The sequence below is a fragment of the Molossus molossus genome, unplaced genomic scaffold (assembly GCF_014108415.1).
Source record: "Molossus molossus isolate mMolMol1 unplaced genomic scaffold, mMolMol1.p scaffold_m16_p_18, whole genome shotgun sequence".
Taxonomy (NCBI): Eukaryota; Metazoa; Chordata; class Mammalia; order Chiroptera; family Molossidae; genus Molossus; species Molossus molossus.
In genome coordinates, this window is record NW_023425353.1 from 65,395,893 (window position 1) to 65,412,717 (window position 16,825).

Genomic DNA, 16,825 nt, shown 5'->3' on the forward strand with positions numbered 1-16,825 from the left:
TAAGAGAGCATTAGGTCCATTAGTATGAATACAGAAGACTGACACATAGGAATCTTCCCTCCTTCCCAAAGGATGGGAGGAAACTGTCACTGGAGAGAGTAGTAATCGAGGTCAGCACAGATTTCAGGGACCAGCAGACTCGTCATGCACATGTCCCTCAAGAAACTCAGGCAAGGATGACAGTTACTCCACGAAGGCATTACTGGTCATGCAGCCTTATCCAAAGAAACAGAAAACTCCCTTTACAGAGGTCTCTGCCATCAATATGCTAGGTTCCTAACTAATAACCCCAAAGGGACTCTTCTCTGTCCTGCATCAGCCAAACCAAGTGAAGTCAGATAAGGCACTGGAACAAAAGCTTCTACACCTGGAATCTACCTGTACTTCTACCTAGCAAAACAGGGGAAGAACACAGCTGCTGAATCATCAGCTCCTATGCCCTTCAAGTTCTTGCCCAAGAATGTGGGTAAACCTCTAGCAGTGCTATCATAAATATCCAGTGATCCAAACCATACAAGTCAGATTTTTACAGCACAAAACACTAACAGGTAACCCCATTTCTGTTATGACACACACATAAAGAGTATGCTAGAGAAACTGTCCAAACTTTCATTCATAAGACAACTTCCCAAAGGAGGGGAAACTACCAGAAGGCGAAATACCTGGCTTTGTGAATGACACATTCTAGCATCTGCCACACATTTCAACTTTGCACAAGTATCCAAATTGTTTCCCTTCAAGCAAAAGAGGACACCTCCTTGCCTTGATATAGATGACAGGTGTTTCCCAGTAAATGTGACCAACATTAGTCACATAGTTCTGGGTCCCCAGGACTCCCCCACCATCCAATCTTCACTGCATCACCACATTCTCCCTTCCCCTGCCGTCTCCAGTTCTCCAGCTCTCTCTGATCTTACTCCTTCCAGAAGCCCCAAGATGCTGCTCATCTTTCAGAATTACAGCAGAAGCAATGACCATTCACTGAACATCTAATGCCAACTTCTCAAAATCCCAATTTCTTGTTGAATGAGGTAATTTAATTAAGTCAGTGGCTCCTGCTCAGGTGTAACCATCAGAAACACCTGGGAAAATGTTTTCCAAAGTACACATGCCTAAACCCCACTCAGGGTCCATAGAATCAATCTTTATAAATGAAGCTCACACAGGTGGACTTTGGAAAAGTTCCCCAGGAACTATAAAGTGTACCCTTAATGAAGAACCAGAAAACACAAGATTACCTCTGAAGTGCCTGCTAGTTGTAAATTCTACTTTTCTATAATAATAGGTACCCTATCACAGACTCCCAATGGCAGAACCTACAACGTGAATCCAAGTATTACAACTGACCTTCTTGGCTACATCCAACTGTCTTGTTCTCTAGGACTTAAACAATGTCATCTTTTAAATCAGTGCAGCATTTATTTCTAAACCATTCAAAATTCTTCTTCAATATGTCTGTTGTTCAAGAGAAATAGCTTTTAGCCTATATTCCCTTCAAAATATAACCAAACTCTGAGAAAACAAAATCTCTGGTCATACTTTAATAAGTGAATCTAAAAATGAGAACAGCAGAATAACTTTTTAAAAAATTATTTCTTTTTTCTTTATTGATTTTTTAGAGAGCGGAAGGGAGAGGGAGAGAGAAACATCCATGAGAGAGAACATCGACTGGCCACCGCCTGCATGCCCCCCACTAGGAACTGGGCCTACAACCTGGGCATGTGCCCTGACCGGGAACTGAACCGGCGACCTCTTGGTGCCATGAGTCGATGCTTGACCACTGAGCCACACTGGCCGGGCTAGCAGAATAACTTTTTACAAATGTAATTCAAATCTGAACCTACCTACTGTCTTATGTCAACTTGTCACATTCAGTAAAATTTAAACTCCTGCTTTTACTCCTTTTGACATTTTTCCTACTGTTAACTATCCTTAAAAGCTACAGGGTCATTTCAGTCATAAATGCTTGTGGTTTTCTCTCCTCACTGACAGAATCTAATTCACATACATTTTAAACTTTTTAGGAGGAAACAAAAGGCTTTTCACATATCACTAACCAGGCTTACAGCAGGAGTGTTAGCAGCACAAACTCTTACCACCCACTTCTAGACAGGCAATGGGTGGCACACTTGGAAAAGCACAGCACCCAGTGTGTCCCAGATTCCAAAATGGAACGGAGAGAAAAAGCGTTATTCCCTTGCTTTTAAGGTTAACTGTAACTAGTTGAAAAGTACTGACTTCAAAATCTAGGAACAATGATCAATTACTAATCTTTGGTTTTATAATTTTTCTAAAAGCCAACATCAAAGTTGGACTGAATTGATTTTGAAAAACAACACAGATATCAAAATTCCAATGGATGATATGAGCTTTGATAAGCGACTGGCTTATCTCTGCTCTCATCAAATTCCTGAAGGTCAGCCAACTAAGAGCCCCAGGAACCAAATATTATGGCTGTCAAATACATTGTGTATGTCTTCATACAACATAATGATACAGTTCATCCCTTCTTGTTAATCTCCAAACTAATTTAAACATACATTTTATAGCATGTACTCAATAAAGCTTTTAAAGTAAATAACCAATTACACAGGCACTTTATGCTCGACCATTTTATCAGATGGCAGCTAACCACTCAGGCCACTGAGTTTATTTTGCTAAGGTAAAAGGCAAATTCAAAGGTGTCAATCACAGATGCCTGCATCCCTGAGCGATTTAAGTCACACCTGGAACATCTGAGACCTGAGAGCAGATATCCAGACTAGGACAAAACTTTAAATAACAAATGACTCATGAAAATGAAGACTCTAGTTTTTAAAATTAGGTGAAACCCACAAAGGAAAGTGAGTCAAAAAAAAAAAAACACCTGACACAGGAAAGAAGCGGTGAGGAGAAATATGATGGAAACAGTAAATATAGCAAAACATGACTGCAATGATTTTAGGAGGACATGTGAATCAACAGAATTAAGGGAACTTGTTTAGATATGGTCTTACCCCATAGAAATATCTCTAAATCAAATATCAAAACAACAAGAGCTTAAGGGCAAAAACAGTTTTCAGATGTCCTTCGAATGAAATGTGCCAGATGATCCAGGAGGACTGTGTTATCAGTATGGATGAAATGTGCCCCGATGCCCTGGCCAGTTTGGCTCAAGGGTTAGAGTGTCGGCATACGGACCAATGAGTTGCGGGTTTGATTCCGGTCAAGGGCTTGAATCTTGGTTGTGATTCATCCCCAGCCCTGGTTGGGGTCATGTGGGAGGCAACCACTCAATGTGTCCCTTTCACGTCAATGTTTATCTCTCTCTCCCTCCCTTCCTCCCTCCCTCCCTCGCACTCTATTTAATCAAAAATGGAAAAATATCCTCCGGTAAGGATTGAAAAGAAATGTGCCCTGATCCTGAGAAATGCAGAAGCAATGCTAACTCATCCACACTGCACACCCACACACACACCAAATCTTCTCAAAGCTAGAAACCTTGCAGGCTCTTCCAGACTGGGCCCTAAGGCCATCCATTAGGGCTCTCTTGAGCTAGTCAGAACATTCCACAAGAGACAGTGGAGATGAAGAGAGCACACATAGCCCTGGCCAGTGTGGGTCAGTGGTTAGGGTGTTGGCTCACACACTGAAGGGTCAAGGGCATGAACCTGGGTTGCAGGTTCGATTCCCCAGGCCCCATATAGGCATGTACAGGAGGCAACCAATCTGTGTATCTCTCTCACATCAATGGTTTTCTCTCTCTCTCCTCCCCGCCCCTCCTTCGGTTCCTCCCTTCCGCTCTCTCTAAAAAAATCAATGGAAAAAAATATCCTCTGGAAAGGACTTTAAAAGAGAGAGAGAGAGAAAGCACACGGGATTGTTGGGTGAGTCTCTGTTTTAGCTTCTGATCACAGGTGAAAGAATACTCAATGGGAAGCATTTTTCTCAGTCTGTTGAGACCTTGTGTATCCTCTATTTGGCTCAAATAAATTTTTCCAAAAAGAAAAAAGACAACTACTCAGTGACTGGAGCACAAACCCGGAGGGTTACGATCTGTAAAGCCCCACAGTGGTCTACACACCTACATCCCAAAGGGACAAAACACCTGTGCCCAGCACCAACCCTGAGAGAGGAAGGCATCGGGCCCTCACCCACAGCATCAGACTTCATCCAGAAAGTGTTTTTAAAATTCCCATTTTCGCCCTGGCCGGTTTGGCTCAGCGGTTAGAGCGTCCGCCTGCGGTCCGGAGAGACCCGGGTTCGGTTCCCGCTAAGGGCATGTACCTCGGTTGCAGTTTGTCCCCGGCCCTGGTTGGTCGTGTGGGTGGCAGCCACTCGATGTGTCCCTTTCACATCGATGTTTCCCTCTCTCTCCCTTCCACTCTATCTGTACAAAAAATGGAAAAATGTCCTCGGGTGAGGATAAAAAAAAAAGAAAAAATTCCCATTTTCAAAAATGGTTGCTTTTAAAAAGTTCTTTTAAATCTTAACTACCAGCTGTTTGGGAAGGACGCTAACAGGTAGGTATTCCATTAGCCCTAACCAGTGGGCATGATTTACCATAGAGTAGGGCAGGAATGAGGTGGGGGGAGCGATGGCAGAGCAAACGAAGGAAAGTGTGCTTCCTCTCATCCTATGATTGCACCTCTCCCCACCCAGAGCAACTCTGTGCCCTTAAAGAGGAGACAAAGCACGAACACGAAGCAATATCATACAGGGAGGGAAAAAAACAACAGAAAATGAACCCAAGATTTGGAAAAAAGATATTTACCTGCTTTATTATCTGCAACAAGAAAGTCAAACCCTAGTCATTTATTTTCAACTTTATATTACTCAATCAGCAATAAATATTTCTGATTGGACAGAAGAATTTGGCCTGGAAAGTGTAAGCTTGGAAAAAGAATGTGGTTATGAGCCCAGTAAACAGGAAAGATCTGCCGAAACTTTTCAGAACTGATACTGACACACCACACAGGCAAGCACCTAGCATAATATGACCATAAATTAAAATCCCCTATCAAAGGAAAGGCTAACACTCTGTGAGATATGATACTATCCCCTCACATTTCATAAATGTTAACTTTCTCAAAAGCATCACAATCTTCTCCTTACCTATATGCTCTACTCTATTATTGTGAAAATAGACCATGCCATAAAATTGACATCCTGAAATTAGCCAGGGCATTGGTCCCCAGGGTGAGCTCAAAGAAATCTCTAAAACAAAATCAGATTGCTAACCTACAGATTAATTTACAGTGGAATTCCCAGGACCATCAGATACTGGGTAAAGTTTTGTAATAACAAAATTTACTTTCTTCTGAGTTTCAATAATTAAAGGCACATGACAGGCCTTCAGAATATGCCAATAGATAACAAAGGCTGTTCTTTAAAAACCCCTGTAGCTGCCCTGGCCAGTTTGGCTCAGCGGTTGGAGATTCGGCCTCCGAACAGGAGAGTTCCAGGTTCGGTTCCCACTAAGGGCACGTACCTCAGTTACAGTTTGTCCCCGGCCCCAGTTGAGGTCGTGTGGGTGGCAACCACTCGATGTGTCTCTCTCACATCGATGTTTCTCTCTCTCTTCTTCTTTCCCTACCACTCTATCTGAAGATAAATGCAAAAAAAAAAAAAAAAAAAGTGTCCTTGGGTGGGTGAGGATTAAAAAAAAAAAAAACCTGTAGCAAAAAGCAGAAGAGCATAGCTTCTATAAAAACTGTTCAGGAGAAAGAAATCTCAAAGACCACTTACCTGGTCCTCCTCTTCATCTTCATCCTCTGCCAGACGCTGTCTGCCCACCTCATACAGCCTGCACACTGTGTCCATGTTGAGAGCATCCATGCTGCTTTGGTTCTGAAACGGAACACCCAGTTCACAAGGAGCAGTTAGTCTTCAGAAGGCCTACCCCATCCCACACCTCAGCTCTGGCTGGCATCCATGCACCTTGACCCTGTAGCTATCAAAGATTCCAATACCCCAAAATCTTGAACTGACCGAAAATGTTATACCTAGGACACAAAGAAGGAAAGAAAAACAGGATGAGAGGCCTTGACTAATGAGGGCTATAAAAACAAGTGAGACCACCATCCTTGAAACAAACCTGTCTTGCTCTGGAGAGAGATCCAGACACCTCTTTAAAAGGGATAACTTATGAGTCCAAGATTTCAGGAGACAGGACTCTCCAGAATGTTTAATATTGGCATTTTCTTTTTCTTTTTTTTTTTAATCCTCTCTCAAGGATATTTTTACATCTATTTTCAGATAGAGAGGGAGGAAGAGAGAAAGAAAGAGAAACATCGATGTGAGAGAGACACATCGACTGGTTGCCTCCTGCACAACCCCAACCGGGGCCGGGGAGGAACCGCAACCGAGGTTATGTGCCCTTGGCCAGAATCGAAACCAGGACTCTCTGGTCCACAGACCAACACTCTAACTGCTGAGCCAAACTGGCCAGGGCTATATTGGCATTTTCTTATTATTTCTCTTATACTGTTTATCTCCCAAACCCCATCAAATGAGGTTATCAATCTACCACCAGGAATGCATCAACTTTATAACATATCTTATACCAAACAAAATTCCTGTAGTAAAGTGATCCTAAACATTACAACAGAATAAACAGGGCTTCTGCTAGCTCCCTTTACCTCAATGACAGCAAGGTAGCAGTCTTTGGTGTCTGTACACAGGTCAAAAATGTTCCGTTTCACATCAATGGTTGCTGGAAAACAGAATGGGACAAGACTCGGGACTGGACTACTGTTTTGACCTTAAAATCAGCTTTTCCTCTAAAGCAGTGGTCCTCAACCTTTCTAATGCCACGACCCTTCAATACAGTTCCTCAAGTTGTGGTGACCCCCAAGCATAAAATTATTTTCATCGTTACTTCATAACTGTAATTTTGCTACTGTTATGAATTGCCATCAGAAATGTGTTTTCTGATGGTCTTAGGCGACCCCTGCAAAAGGGTCGTTCAACCCCCCAAAGGGGTCCCGACCCACTTGAACTGTTGCTCTAAAGGAATTAAAGATGACTGTTCATTAAATATTTCCATAACTCCTCTGCTTTTCAATGAAAATTATAGTACTCCCAGAAAATGGGGGACCTTAAATAAAAAACACCAAAATATAACAAAATGATCAAGGTCTGCCCCATTCATGCTTACCTATAGGTTTGTAGTCAGTTGCATTAAATGTTCGGAAGGATGACCCAAAAGGGCTTTTCATCCTCTCTTCCATTAAGTCATCTTCATCGTCTGCCTGCAACATAGCTAGTTGGGAGGAGAGGGGAAAAGAGAGCAGGGGAGCAAAACACTATTAGAATCATCCCCTATTCACAAGTGTCCTCACTGCATGTCCCAACCAATTTAGCAAACAATATATGCAACCTCTCATCTAGCTCCCAAAAAGCGTTAACAGGGTGAAGGCTTACACCACTACAAGACCACAAAGGCAAAGCTTTTTAAGTTCACATGGGAAATCACTGCATGAAATTTCTTTCTACGCAAGATTTACTTATCTTCAAAGTCAGTGGCCTTTCATCCTAAATCAGTATATTTTTCATCTTGTGTCAACATTTATATATCATTTTATCTTTTGTAATCCTCACTCAAGGATATTTTTCCATTTACCTTCAGATAGAGTGGGGGAGAGGGAGAGGCAGAGAGAGAGAAACATCAATGTGAGAGGGACACATCGACTGCTTGCCTCCTGGGACGAACCGCAACTGAGGTACGAGCCCTTGACTGGAATTGAACCCAAGACTCACCGGTCCACAGACGGACGCTCTAACCACTAAGAAAACCGGCCAGAGTTCATTTTATCTTTATGTTACAACTTTCAAATGTTTTCCAATTCACATTTGAGAGCATTTTCCAAAAAGGAAGTATCAAGCTAAGTGATGGGGGAGAGAAGAGAGAGAGAACAACAAAGAAAAGTAAAGAGTTCATTACCTCCATACATCACTGTCCCGGTGTGGTTGAAGACCACACGACACTGATCCAGAGCAGGAACTGTGTGTAAAAGATGAAAAGTGCGAAGGTCCCACTAAGAGGGGAGTGGTCAAGAAAAACTATTTCATTTTACTTTTTATGTTTTTAAGAAAATTATTTTATACAAAACGTCTTACCTAACTTACTGGGGGAAATTCTGAAATAACACTTTCCCCCTCTTGCTAGGTATTAACGTTTTAAAAGTCGATGAGATCAGGGTAAAATAAAAGCATGTTATTGAATAACGTCCCTAAAAATTTCCTTTGTTATCCTCACATACATGAAAGCTATGTGAGTTCCCTTCCTCTCAATAGTAGAACTTCATTTTACTCTTATGCCTATCAACTGATTTCTATAGAGCAAAAGTAAAATCTTCTGAAAAAAGATAAAAGTCAGTTCAATGCTTAGGGAAGTAGAAGGCAGGAATCTGGTCAATTTTCCCAAAGAAAATGTACTAGTGAAAGTCGTTGGTAATTACCAACACTGACATGAGTCTACTAGAAACTAACACTTCAAAGGAGAGGCACCAGATTATTATGTGTGTGGGACCTGTGTAGACACTTGAAACAGATATTGACAGAAAAATAAATTATTTCTGTATCACAAACTAGAGAAGTAGTAAGACATGGGTATAAAGGATACAATCTCAGTATTAATGATGACCTCCAGCCCATTCGGATGGAAAACGCCACTGATGTTCATGTTGAACTTGTCAAACTTGTGGATAGCCTGTGCAGAGCGGACATCCCAGAGGACGCCATCATTTAAGACAAGATCATCTGTAGGATTAAAGGTGGCACAGTTCCTCTTGTAGTTGTTGGCAAGATCTGGGTTAAACAGAGTCAACAGCTTGTTGCCAGTCTGAATATCATAAATCTTTAGAGAAGAAGGGGTGGGAAGAGAAAAATCAGACCAATCCATTCACTGAAAAATTCAAAGAGAAGTTGTTTAAAATATCTCTCCCATGCTTTCCAAAACCCACCAAAATTACAAAAGCCCTAATATTGTAAATTAACTGGAAAATAGAAAGACCACAACCACCCCAGCAAAGTTTAAATGCTTTGATTCCCATTTAAGGTTTGAAAAGTCCTCACAGGTATAAAAGTGAAAAATGTGACTGCAATAGGGAAAAGAAAACCCTCTTCTTCCCCTTCCCCCTTTCAAGAAACAGAGAGTTTCTAAGATTGAAACTGAGAAATTCTCCATATGGATTAAACAACAATCCATAGAATACTCTTAAGGGTTACTTTCTGAAAAGGCATTAATGAAGTATTTCTCTTTAAAATCTCCCAGTGTACATATTCTAACCCTACAATACTAAGAGTTCCAAAGTCTACAGTGTGCAACCCATGCAGAGACCAGATCTTTCCCATCAGCTTACAGACATGCTGTAATATTTCCAATCTTTAAAAAAAAATCCTCCTTTAATACAGGAACAAATAAGGAGATACCACAAGGAAACAATCAAACAAATCCAGATCATGGGACAAGACAACTAGCCTGGTCTCTTCAAAAGTCAATGTCATGAAAACTGGAGAAATGGTTCTTGGCTTTAAAACATTAGTGAGACATAACAACCAAATGCAATATGTGAATCTTGGCTGGATCCTGGTTCAAAAAAAACACACAACAAAAAACATTTGAAACCAAACACATCAGGAACAATCGGGAAAATTGAGTATGAAATGGATATTAGATGATATTTGGGAATTACTATAAATTTTCTTAAATTTGATAACAGAGTGTAATTATGGAATAAATGTCCTTACTGTTAGGATATACATGCTATAAGACAGGAATAAAATGTCATGATGTTTGCAACTTACTTTCAAATGATTCAGAAAAACACACACACATTTACACAAAAAAGAAAATATGGCAAATTATTAAATTAATGAATCTAGATGGTAGGTATATGTACTGTTCTTTCAACTCTTCTATGTATTTTAACATTTTCAAAAGTTTGGGAAAAATCCTTCACCACCCCATATCCCCCACCTCAAGCTACTACCCACTTCTCTGCTGTTTTCAGCAAAACACTTCAAAAGACTTGTCTATACGCAGTGCCATCCACTTCTCTCCTGCTGCTCTCTCATGAACCACTCTAATCAGATCTTCACCCATGGAAACTTGCATGGAACTAGCTCGACATAGTTAACAATGACCTCCACGCTGTCAAATCAAGTCACCTCTCAATTCTCATCTTGTGCAACTCATCAGCAGTTTCTGACCCAATTGATCAATCCTTTCTTAAAAGAGTCTGCCCGCCCAGCCGGTGTGGCTCAGTGGATTTAGCATCGTCCCATGGACTGAGAGATCATGGTTTGATTCCCGGTCAGGGCACATGCCCGGGTTGTGGGCTCAATGCCTAACACAGGGCATGCAGAGGCAGCCAAACGATGTTATCTCTCTCTCTCCTTTCCTCTCTAAAAAGTCAATAAAAAAACATTTATTTTTTCAAAAAGGTCTTTCCTTGTCTCCTAGAACATCTTTCCTGGGGTCTCCTGCTGCCTTTACTGGCCACTTTTTGGTCTTTTTCCCAAGTTCCTCCTCACTCGGCAACTTCTTTTTTTTTTTTTTTCTTAATCCTCACCCGAGGATATTTTTCCATTTTTTGTACAGATAGAGTGGGAGGGAGAGAGAGGAAGGGAGAGAGAGAGAGAAACGTCAATGTGAAGGGACACATCGAGTGGCTGCCACCCGCACGACCAACCAGGGCCGGGGACAAACTGCAACCGAGGTACATGCCCTTAGCGGGAACCGAACCCGGGTCTCTCCAGACCGCAGGCCGACGCTCTACCCGCTGAGCCAAACCGGCCAGGGCGGCAACTTCTAAATATTGGCACATGCCGTCCGGCCAGTGTGGCTCAGTGGTTGAGCATCGACCCATGCACCAGGAAGTTGCCGGTTCAATTCCCGGTCAGAACACATGCCCAGGTTGTGGTCCCGATCACTGGTGAGGGGCATGCAGGAGGCGGCCAATCAATGTTCTCTCTCATCGATGTTTCTCTCTCTCTCTGTCTCTCTAAAATCAATAAAGGGGAAAAAATTTTTCTTTAATAAAAAATAAATACTGGCACATGCCAGGACTCTTTCCCACAGTTCTTTTCTTCTCTAGCTTACTTAATGATCTCATCCAGGTTCATGGCTCTAAATAATTATCAACATGTGGACAACTCCTATGTTTATATCTCCCATTCCAGACCTCTCTCAACTCCCAATTTGAATATTCAACTGGCCATTCCTACTTGAAAGAATCACAAAATTCATGTGCCCAAAACCCAGAGTCCAGCCCCATCATGTGTCAGCGCCTTCACCATGCCCACCTGGGTTCAGCCCCACTGCAGCGCTCAGGAGTGGGCTGGCTCAACACCCCCTTAACTGGGAAGCCTGCTACTGCTACTCTCACAGAAACCAGACTCACACTTTCAGGAACTTTAAATCCGATCATCATGGGTCCTCTGCTCACCTCACTCAGAGGCAAAGCCAAAGTTCTAACAACAGTCTACAAGATACTACACAATGTGCCCCCACTGATCTCAACTCTTCCCTCGTCTCTCCATCCTACCTCCCAAGTAAGAGCTTAATCCCTTGCCATTCCCTCCTCGTGGGACACTTTTCCTCCACATATCTGCATGACACCCAGACTTAATTCAAGACACTGTTTAAGTGTTACCCAGTCAGTGACACCAACTATCTGAGATGAAACAAAAGTACCCCACACCACTAACAAGTACCCTCTACCTTTTCCCCTGCTTTCTGTACTTTAGCAACACTTACCACCAGATATACCATATATTTGCTTATTTATTGTATCCCCAGTGAAGCTCCAGAAAGGCAGGGACTTTATTTCATCTAAAACTTAGTATTTTAAAGTATCTGCTGTGCTAATGACATCTTTCTCAAATTGCCAGATTAAGTTCCTGTTCATTCCTTTTACATTTTTCCCAGATAGCTTAGAACTAAGTCATTACAGTTATAGATTTTAACTAGAAAGAATATCGCTGAGTAATTTCTAGTTGCCCACAGGACTTAAGTCTTCACATTCAGTCCAGATTTCAGTATAAACAAACAGGCATAATCAGTTTAAGAGCAGATTCAGTACTTACGTGGGCAATGTCTCCTTTTGTGCCTATGACCCGATCCTGAGAGTGCTTACTGAACTCAACATAGTGATCTTCTGTGAAGGAATGCCTATGGACAAACAGAAGTACTTAAGTGACAGACCTTCAGGACATACCCATTCAAATGATTGAAAATAAAGGCGATCTTCAGGCTCATGACCAACTATACTCACCTGTGGATTCTCAGCCCACAAAGAGGGAAATATTGTACACAAGATTTTTTTAAAAATTCCTTTCACCCAAGCAGATACAAAATTATTAACAAGAATTGCTTGATTAAAGAAATGGCTAATAAGGCACATGTACCTTTGAAATATGCCCCAGCAAAAAGTGCAGCTGTTACACGTGAACATGAGAAAATAAACATGTGCCATTTTGGATTAGTGAAGGGTCTGCTATGTGATAGGAATGTATATTCCTAGTAAGCATATCTAGGAAATAAGAAATATAAAACCTTATCTTATTAAACATGAGCCACAGATGAGGAAGAGAAAAACTAGCAATAATTCACAGCATTTCTCTTTTCCCAAAAGGTTCTGAGTCTAAGAATAAAATAAAGGGGTAGGGTGGTGTATAATTAGGTCAACTGTAAAACACAAAGGCTAGGTTGTACAAATAGATACATACTTCATATCAAACACTGATTTCATTCCCCAAAGTGCAGACAGAGGCTGGCTCCAAGTAGCAGATGTCAGCAGCAAGGACCCGTCCTAAAAGAAGAAAATGCCCAAGGTAGGTAACCATGTATTTATATGTGTACTTCACTATCTGCCACTAGCATTTTAAAGTGTAATCTTAAAAAAAAATATTGCTGGCCCTGGCCGGTTTGGCTCAGCGGTTGGAGCATCAGCCTGTAGTCCAGAGAGACCCAGGTTCGGTTCCCACTAAGGGCACGTACCTCGGTTGCAATTTGTCCCCGGCCCTGGTTGGGTTGTGCGGGTGGCAACCACTCAATGTGTCTCTCTCACATTGATGTTTCTCTCTCTCTCTCCCTCCCACTCTATCTGAACAAAAAAAAATGGGAAAATGTCCTCCGGTGAAGATAAAAAAATATATATATATATTGCTGAATTATAAAAAAAAAAAAAAAAAAAACTCCCAGAAACCAAGAAATGGTCAGAAGCTGCTAGGATTTAAGTACCTATACCTGCAGTGTCCTAAAAAATAACTAAAGTTAAGATACTACTGCCCACCCTGGCCGGTTTGGCTCAGCAGTTAGAGCGTCGGCCCACAGACCAGAAAGTCCCGGGTTCAGTTCCTGCTAAGGGCACGTACCTCAGCTTCAGTTTGTCCTCAGCACTAGTTGGGGTCGTGTAGGTGACCACTCTATGTGTCTCTCTCACATCGATGTTTCTCTCTCTCTCTCTCTCTCCTCCCTCTCCCCCTCCCACTCTATCTGAAGATAAATGCAAAAAAAAATGTCCTCGGGTGAGGATAAAAAAAAAAAAAAAAAAAGATACTATTAAATCCTCCTGAACTAGTAACATAAAATACAATAGCTCCAAAGGTAAGTAAAGGGAAAAAAACTTGGAAAGATATCAAGCTGCTCCCTCATTTCTTAATATTTGGCCATATTCCTCAGTCCTGAAATATCAGTCAACTGAAAACATTTGTTAGACTTTCTAGCTGGGACTCTTAAAGGTGTTTCAAAGAGAAAACTCAATAAAGGGTAAGCCTCCTTTACTTTGAATTAGGAAAATTATCCATGTCATCTTAACAGTCCTGACTTTTAGGAACAGCAAAGGTGTCAATTCCATCCATAAAATAGCACTAATGAACTATGACCCACTGGAATCATATAATGCTTATTTCCTAAAAATTCACAGTACTTTGAGATTTCCGACATAAAAAGAAATTTTTTATGTTCATAGTTGGTAGTCTGTTTCCAACAGAAGCAAATTAACATACGTACAGATACATATATACATGTATATCAATATATATACACATATAGATACTTAGATATCTTCAGGTCTTAGAACAGGGGTTGGCAAACTTTTACTTAAAAGGCCAGATAAATACTTTATGTTCTGCAGGCCATATGGCTGCAACTATTCAACTTTGCCGTTGTAGCACAGAAGCAGCCAGATAATACATAAACATATGAGCATGGCTATGTTCCAAAAAAACGTTCAGTACAAATACATGCAGGCAGCCAGCCAATGGGGCCAAAGTTCATCAACCCACCTTAGAAGAATAACTGAGAACCACCAAGGATGGGACCCTTACCCTGGAAGGTTCAAGGTGTGTGATGGCCGAGTTGTGACAGTTATAGCTGGCCTCCTCCTGTCCACTGAACACATTATAGAGCTTCAACTGCCCAGTACACGTGCCAAGCATCAGGAACCGCTCCCGTGCTGAGAATGCACAGCAGGTGAAGCCACTCTCATCCTCATTGGCTTCCCGGAACACTGAAATAGGACGAAACCTAAGCCAAAAGAGAGAGAGAGAGAGAATCAGAGACAAACATGTGCAGGGACTCAGAAAAAGAACACTTTGCTAGAAGGATTAAAGAAAAAACAGAGCACTTATGTTTCAAATGTGTTCTTCCAACACATCACATGACCTTTAGTAGTTCATTTTCACTTTAAATGAGAAAAGGATCTCCACCCACAAATTTAAACAATAACTAAAATTCCCATGTTTAAAACATGTAACCTCATGACCTTTACCTAAGATCTGTAAAGAACCAAAATAGAAGACAACTTGGACCAGCACAGAAACAAGTTGAGGACCCTAGAGACCGCATGTTCCATAGGTTCTAGAAAACATGCTAGTTGTAACAAGAACACATAGTATTATATCAATATGTTGGCAACAATCACACAAGGAACCCATGGTTGACAAAAGGGGTACAGTCACACTGCTCATCTATTCACATAAAGTGACAATCTCTGGTATTTCAGGCCAATAAAGGGTTTTCTGAACGAATCACTCTATGCTGATATGGCCCAAATCATTCCAGTCCCTAGAGGAGGGAGGTGGCCTCTCCTTACCTGCTAAAGATAAGGTGCCTATCAAAGCATCCGCCATCCACCCCACCATACTTTGGAAATGATGCTCTGCGGTTCAGTCTTGAGGTAAAGTTTATTGGTGCCTGCCTTCTCTGTTTTGGCTCAGGACACTGGTGAGGAGTAAAGAGAGAGAAAGGTGGGCAGGTGGCAACTGGGTTCTTGCAGCGTGCATGCTGCTCTCTAAGATATTCTGTGATGATACTGTCCAGCGTAGGTGGGGAAGGAAGATGTCTGTCCAACTGCTTTTTTATGGCTGGGCTTTGGCTGTAGGCGCCATGGTCCGACTTCTGCCGCAACACTCTAATTTTCCTGCCATTGCAGGGTGATGGTCTCTCTCTGATAAAACTGATCCTACCAATCAAAGGGGAGTTGCTTGCATAAGACGGGCCAGGCAGAGCTAGTGAACCCTGGGGGGGCCGTGGCTGAGGATGGGCAGTGGGGGCAGGAGGGGCAGTGGCACCCACAGCCACATGGCTGCCCAGGCGAGTTGCAATGCCGTTGGCGATGCGAGGGGTTCGGGGAAGAGAGACAGGAGAAGCAGCAGCAGTGACTGGGGTGAAGGCAGAAGAATGGGAGGCAGCAGTCATGGGCAGATCAGCCTCTTTCGTCAGCACAGTTGCCGTTTCCCCAAGCCCTTTAGAAATGAGATGGTTTCGTATCAACAGAAGCAGCTCTTTTTCAGGGAAGGAGATCCTTGACTGGGCAACAACATCTGCTTTCTGCAGTCGTGCCAGGGACACATCAGTGCCAATGAGAAGTGGCTTTCCTGATACCCGTTCAATGAGCTCAGCGGCATACTTGCAGAATTTAACGTGGTCACTGCGCTTGTCCTGCAGCACAGGCTCCTTCATCAGCTGCTGGATCTGGCAGCTGCTGAAAAGGGGCAGCTTGCTGATGATCTGCCGAACAGTGCTACTTCGAGACAGGCCCACCAGGGCCTTGCAGGCCAGGGCCCGGATCTGGTCTGCATCTGTGATGGGCATCTTGATAGACAGTAAGGACAGAAGGACCTTGATGCCATTGTTGGACTGGACCACATTCCACATCTTGGCCAGGGTGTGCTCGCTACTTTTGGGAGTCTGAGGCAGCTTCCTCCGAGGAGTTCCAGAGATAAATTTGCCAATACTAGAAATTCGGTTATCTGGGCCACACACACAATTGATGATAATTTGAAGTGCTGACTTCTGAATTTCAGCATCATGGATGAAAAACTCACCCTCAGCCACTCCCAAAATAATGCTGATACCTAAAAGGAAGGGGGGGAAACAAAACATTTTATATTATCTCTCATAATACTCATGGCCAATTTCAATGGTTGTTTCAAAGTCAAAATTTAAAGTTCTATTCATTTTGTTACACTTAAAACTGCCACACTTTTTAAAAAATGTACAAGGAATTATTTGTAAGTAAAATACAATCAGTTCTACAATAATGTTCCTTTATGATGCAATACCTCATAGGCAGTTGTTAAATAGGGGAATAATGTCAGTAGTATGTAGAGATCACTAAGGTTAATGTGCTATTTTCTCCTAGGTAAGAAGAGCAAAGATAGTGGGACTAAATTAAAACCTTCATCAGAAAAGAAAAACCCTCAGCCTGGCTGCTCCAGCGGCAGCAGGAACTTTCTGCTATATAGGAGGAAAGTTAGAAACAAGTGGCTCTGCCTTGGCTTTCTCCCAAGAGTGGTGCACCCCAGGACCCACAGGCAGTCACACTACTTTTCA

At 42.2% G+C, this 16,825-nt stretch overlaps 1 protein-coding gene across 4 annotated transcripts in view; it reads right to left on the minus strand.

The window, feature by feature from the left end:
- DCAF1 (DDB1 and CUL4 associated factor 1) overlaps window positions 1-16,825 on the minus strand; it is a 72,577-nt gene that overhangs the window by 4,831 nt on the left and 50,921 nt on the right. For 3 of the 4 annotated variants that reach the window (XM_036266349.1, XM_036266350.1, XM_036266351.1), the window contains 9 exons: window positions 15,084-16,347; window positions 14,317-14,515; window positions 12,715-12,797; window positions 12,073-12,157; window positions 8,606-8,839; window positions 7,925-8,018; window positions 7,139-7,243; window positions 6,621-6,694; window positions 5,728-5,829 (listed from right to left, as the gene is read on the minus strand). In XM_036266349.1, coding sequence (XP_036122242.1) covers window positions 5,728-5,829; window positions 6,621-6,694; window positions 7,139-7,243; window positions 7,925-8,018; window positions 8,606-8,839; window positions 12,073-12,157; window positions 12,715-12,797; window positions 14,317-14,515; window positions 15,084-16,347 — 2,240 coding nt within the window. Of the gene's footprint in view, window positions 1-5,727; window positions 5,830-6,620; window positions 6,695-7,138; window positions 7,244-7,924; window positions 8,019-8,605; window positions 8,840-12,072; window positions 12,158-12,714; window positions 12,798-14,316; window positions 14,516-15,083; window positions 16,348-16,825 lie in introns of those variants that run through there. The other variant, XM_036266352.1, reaches the window with a different exon arrangement.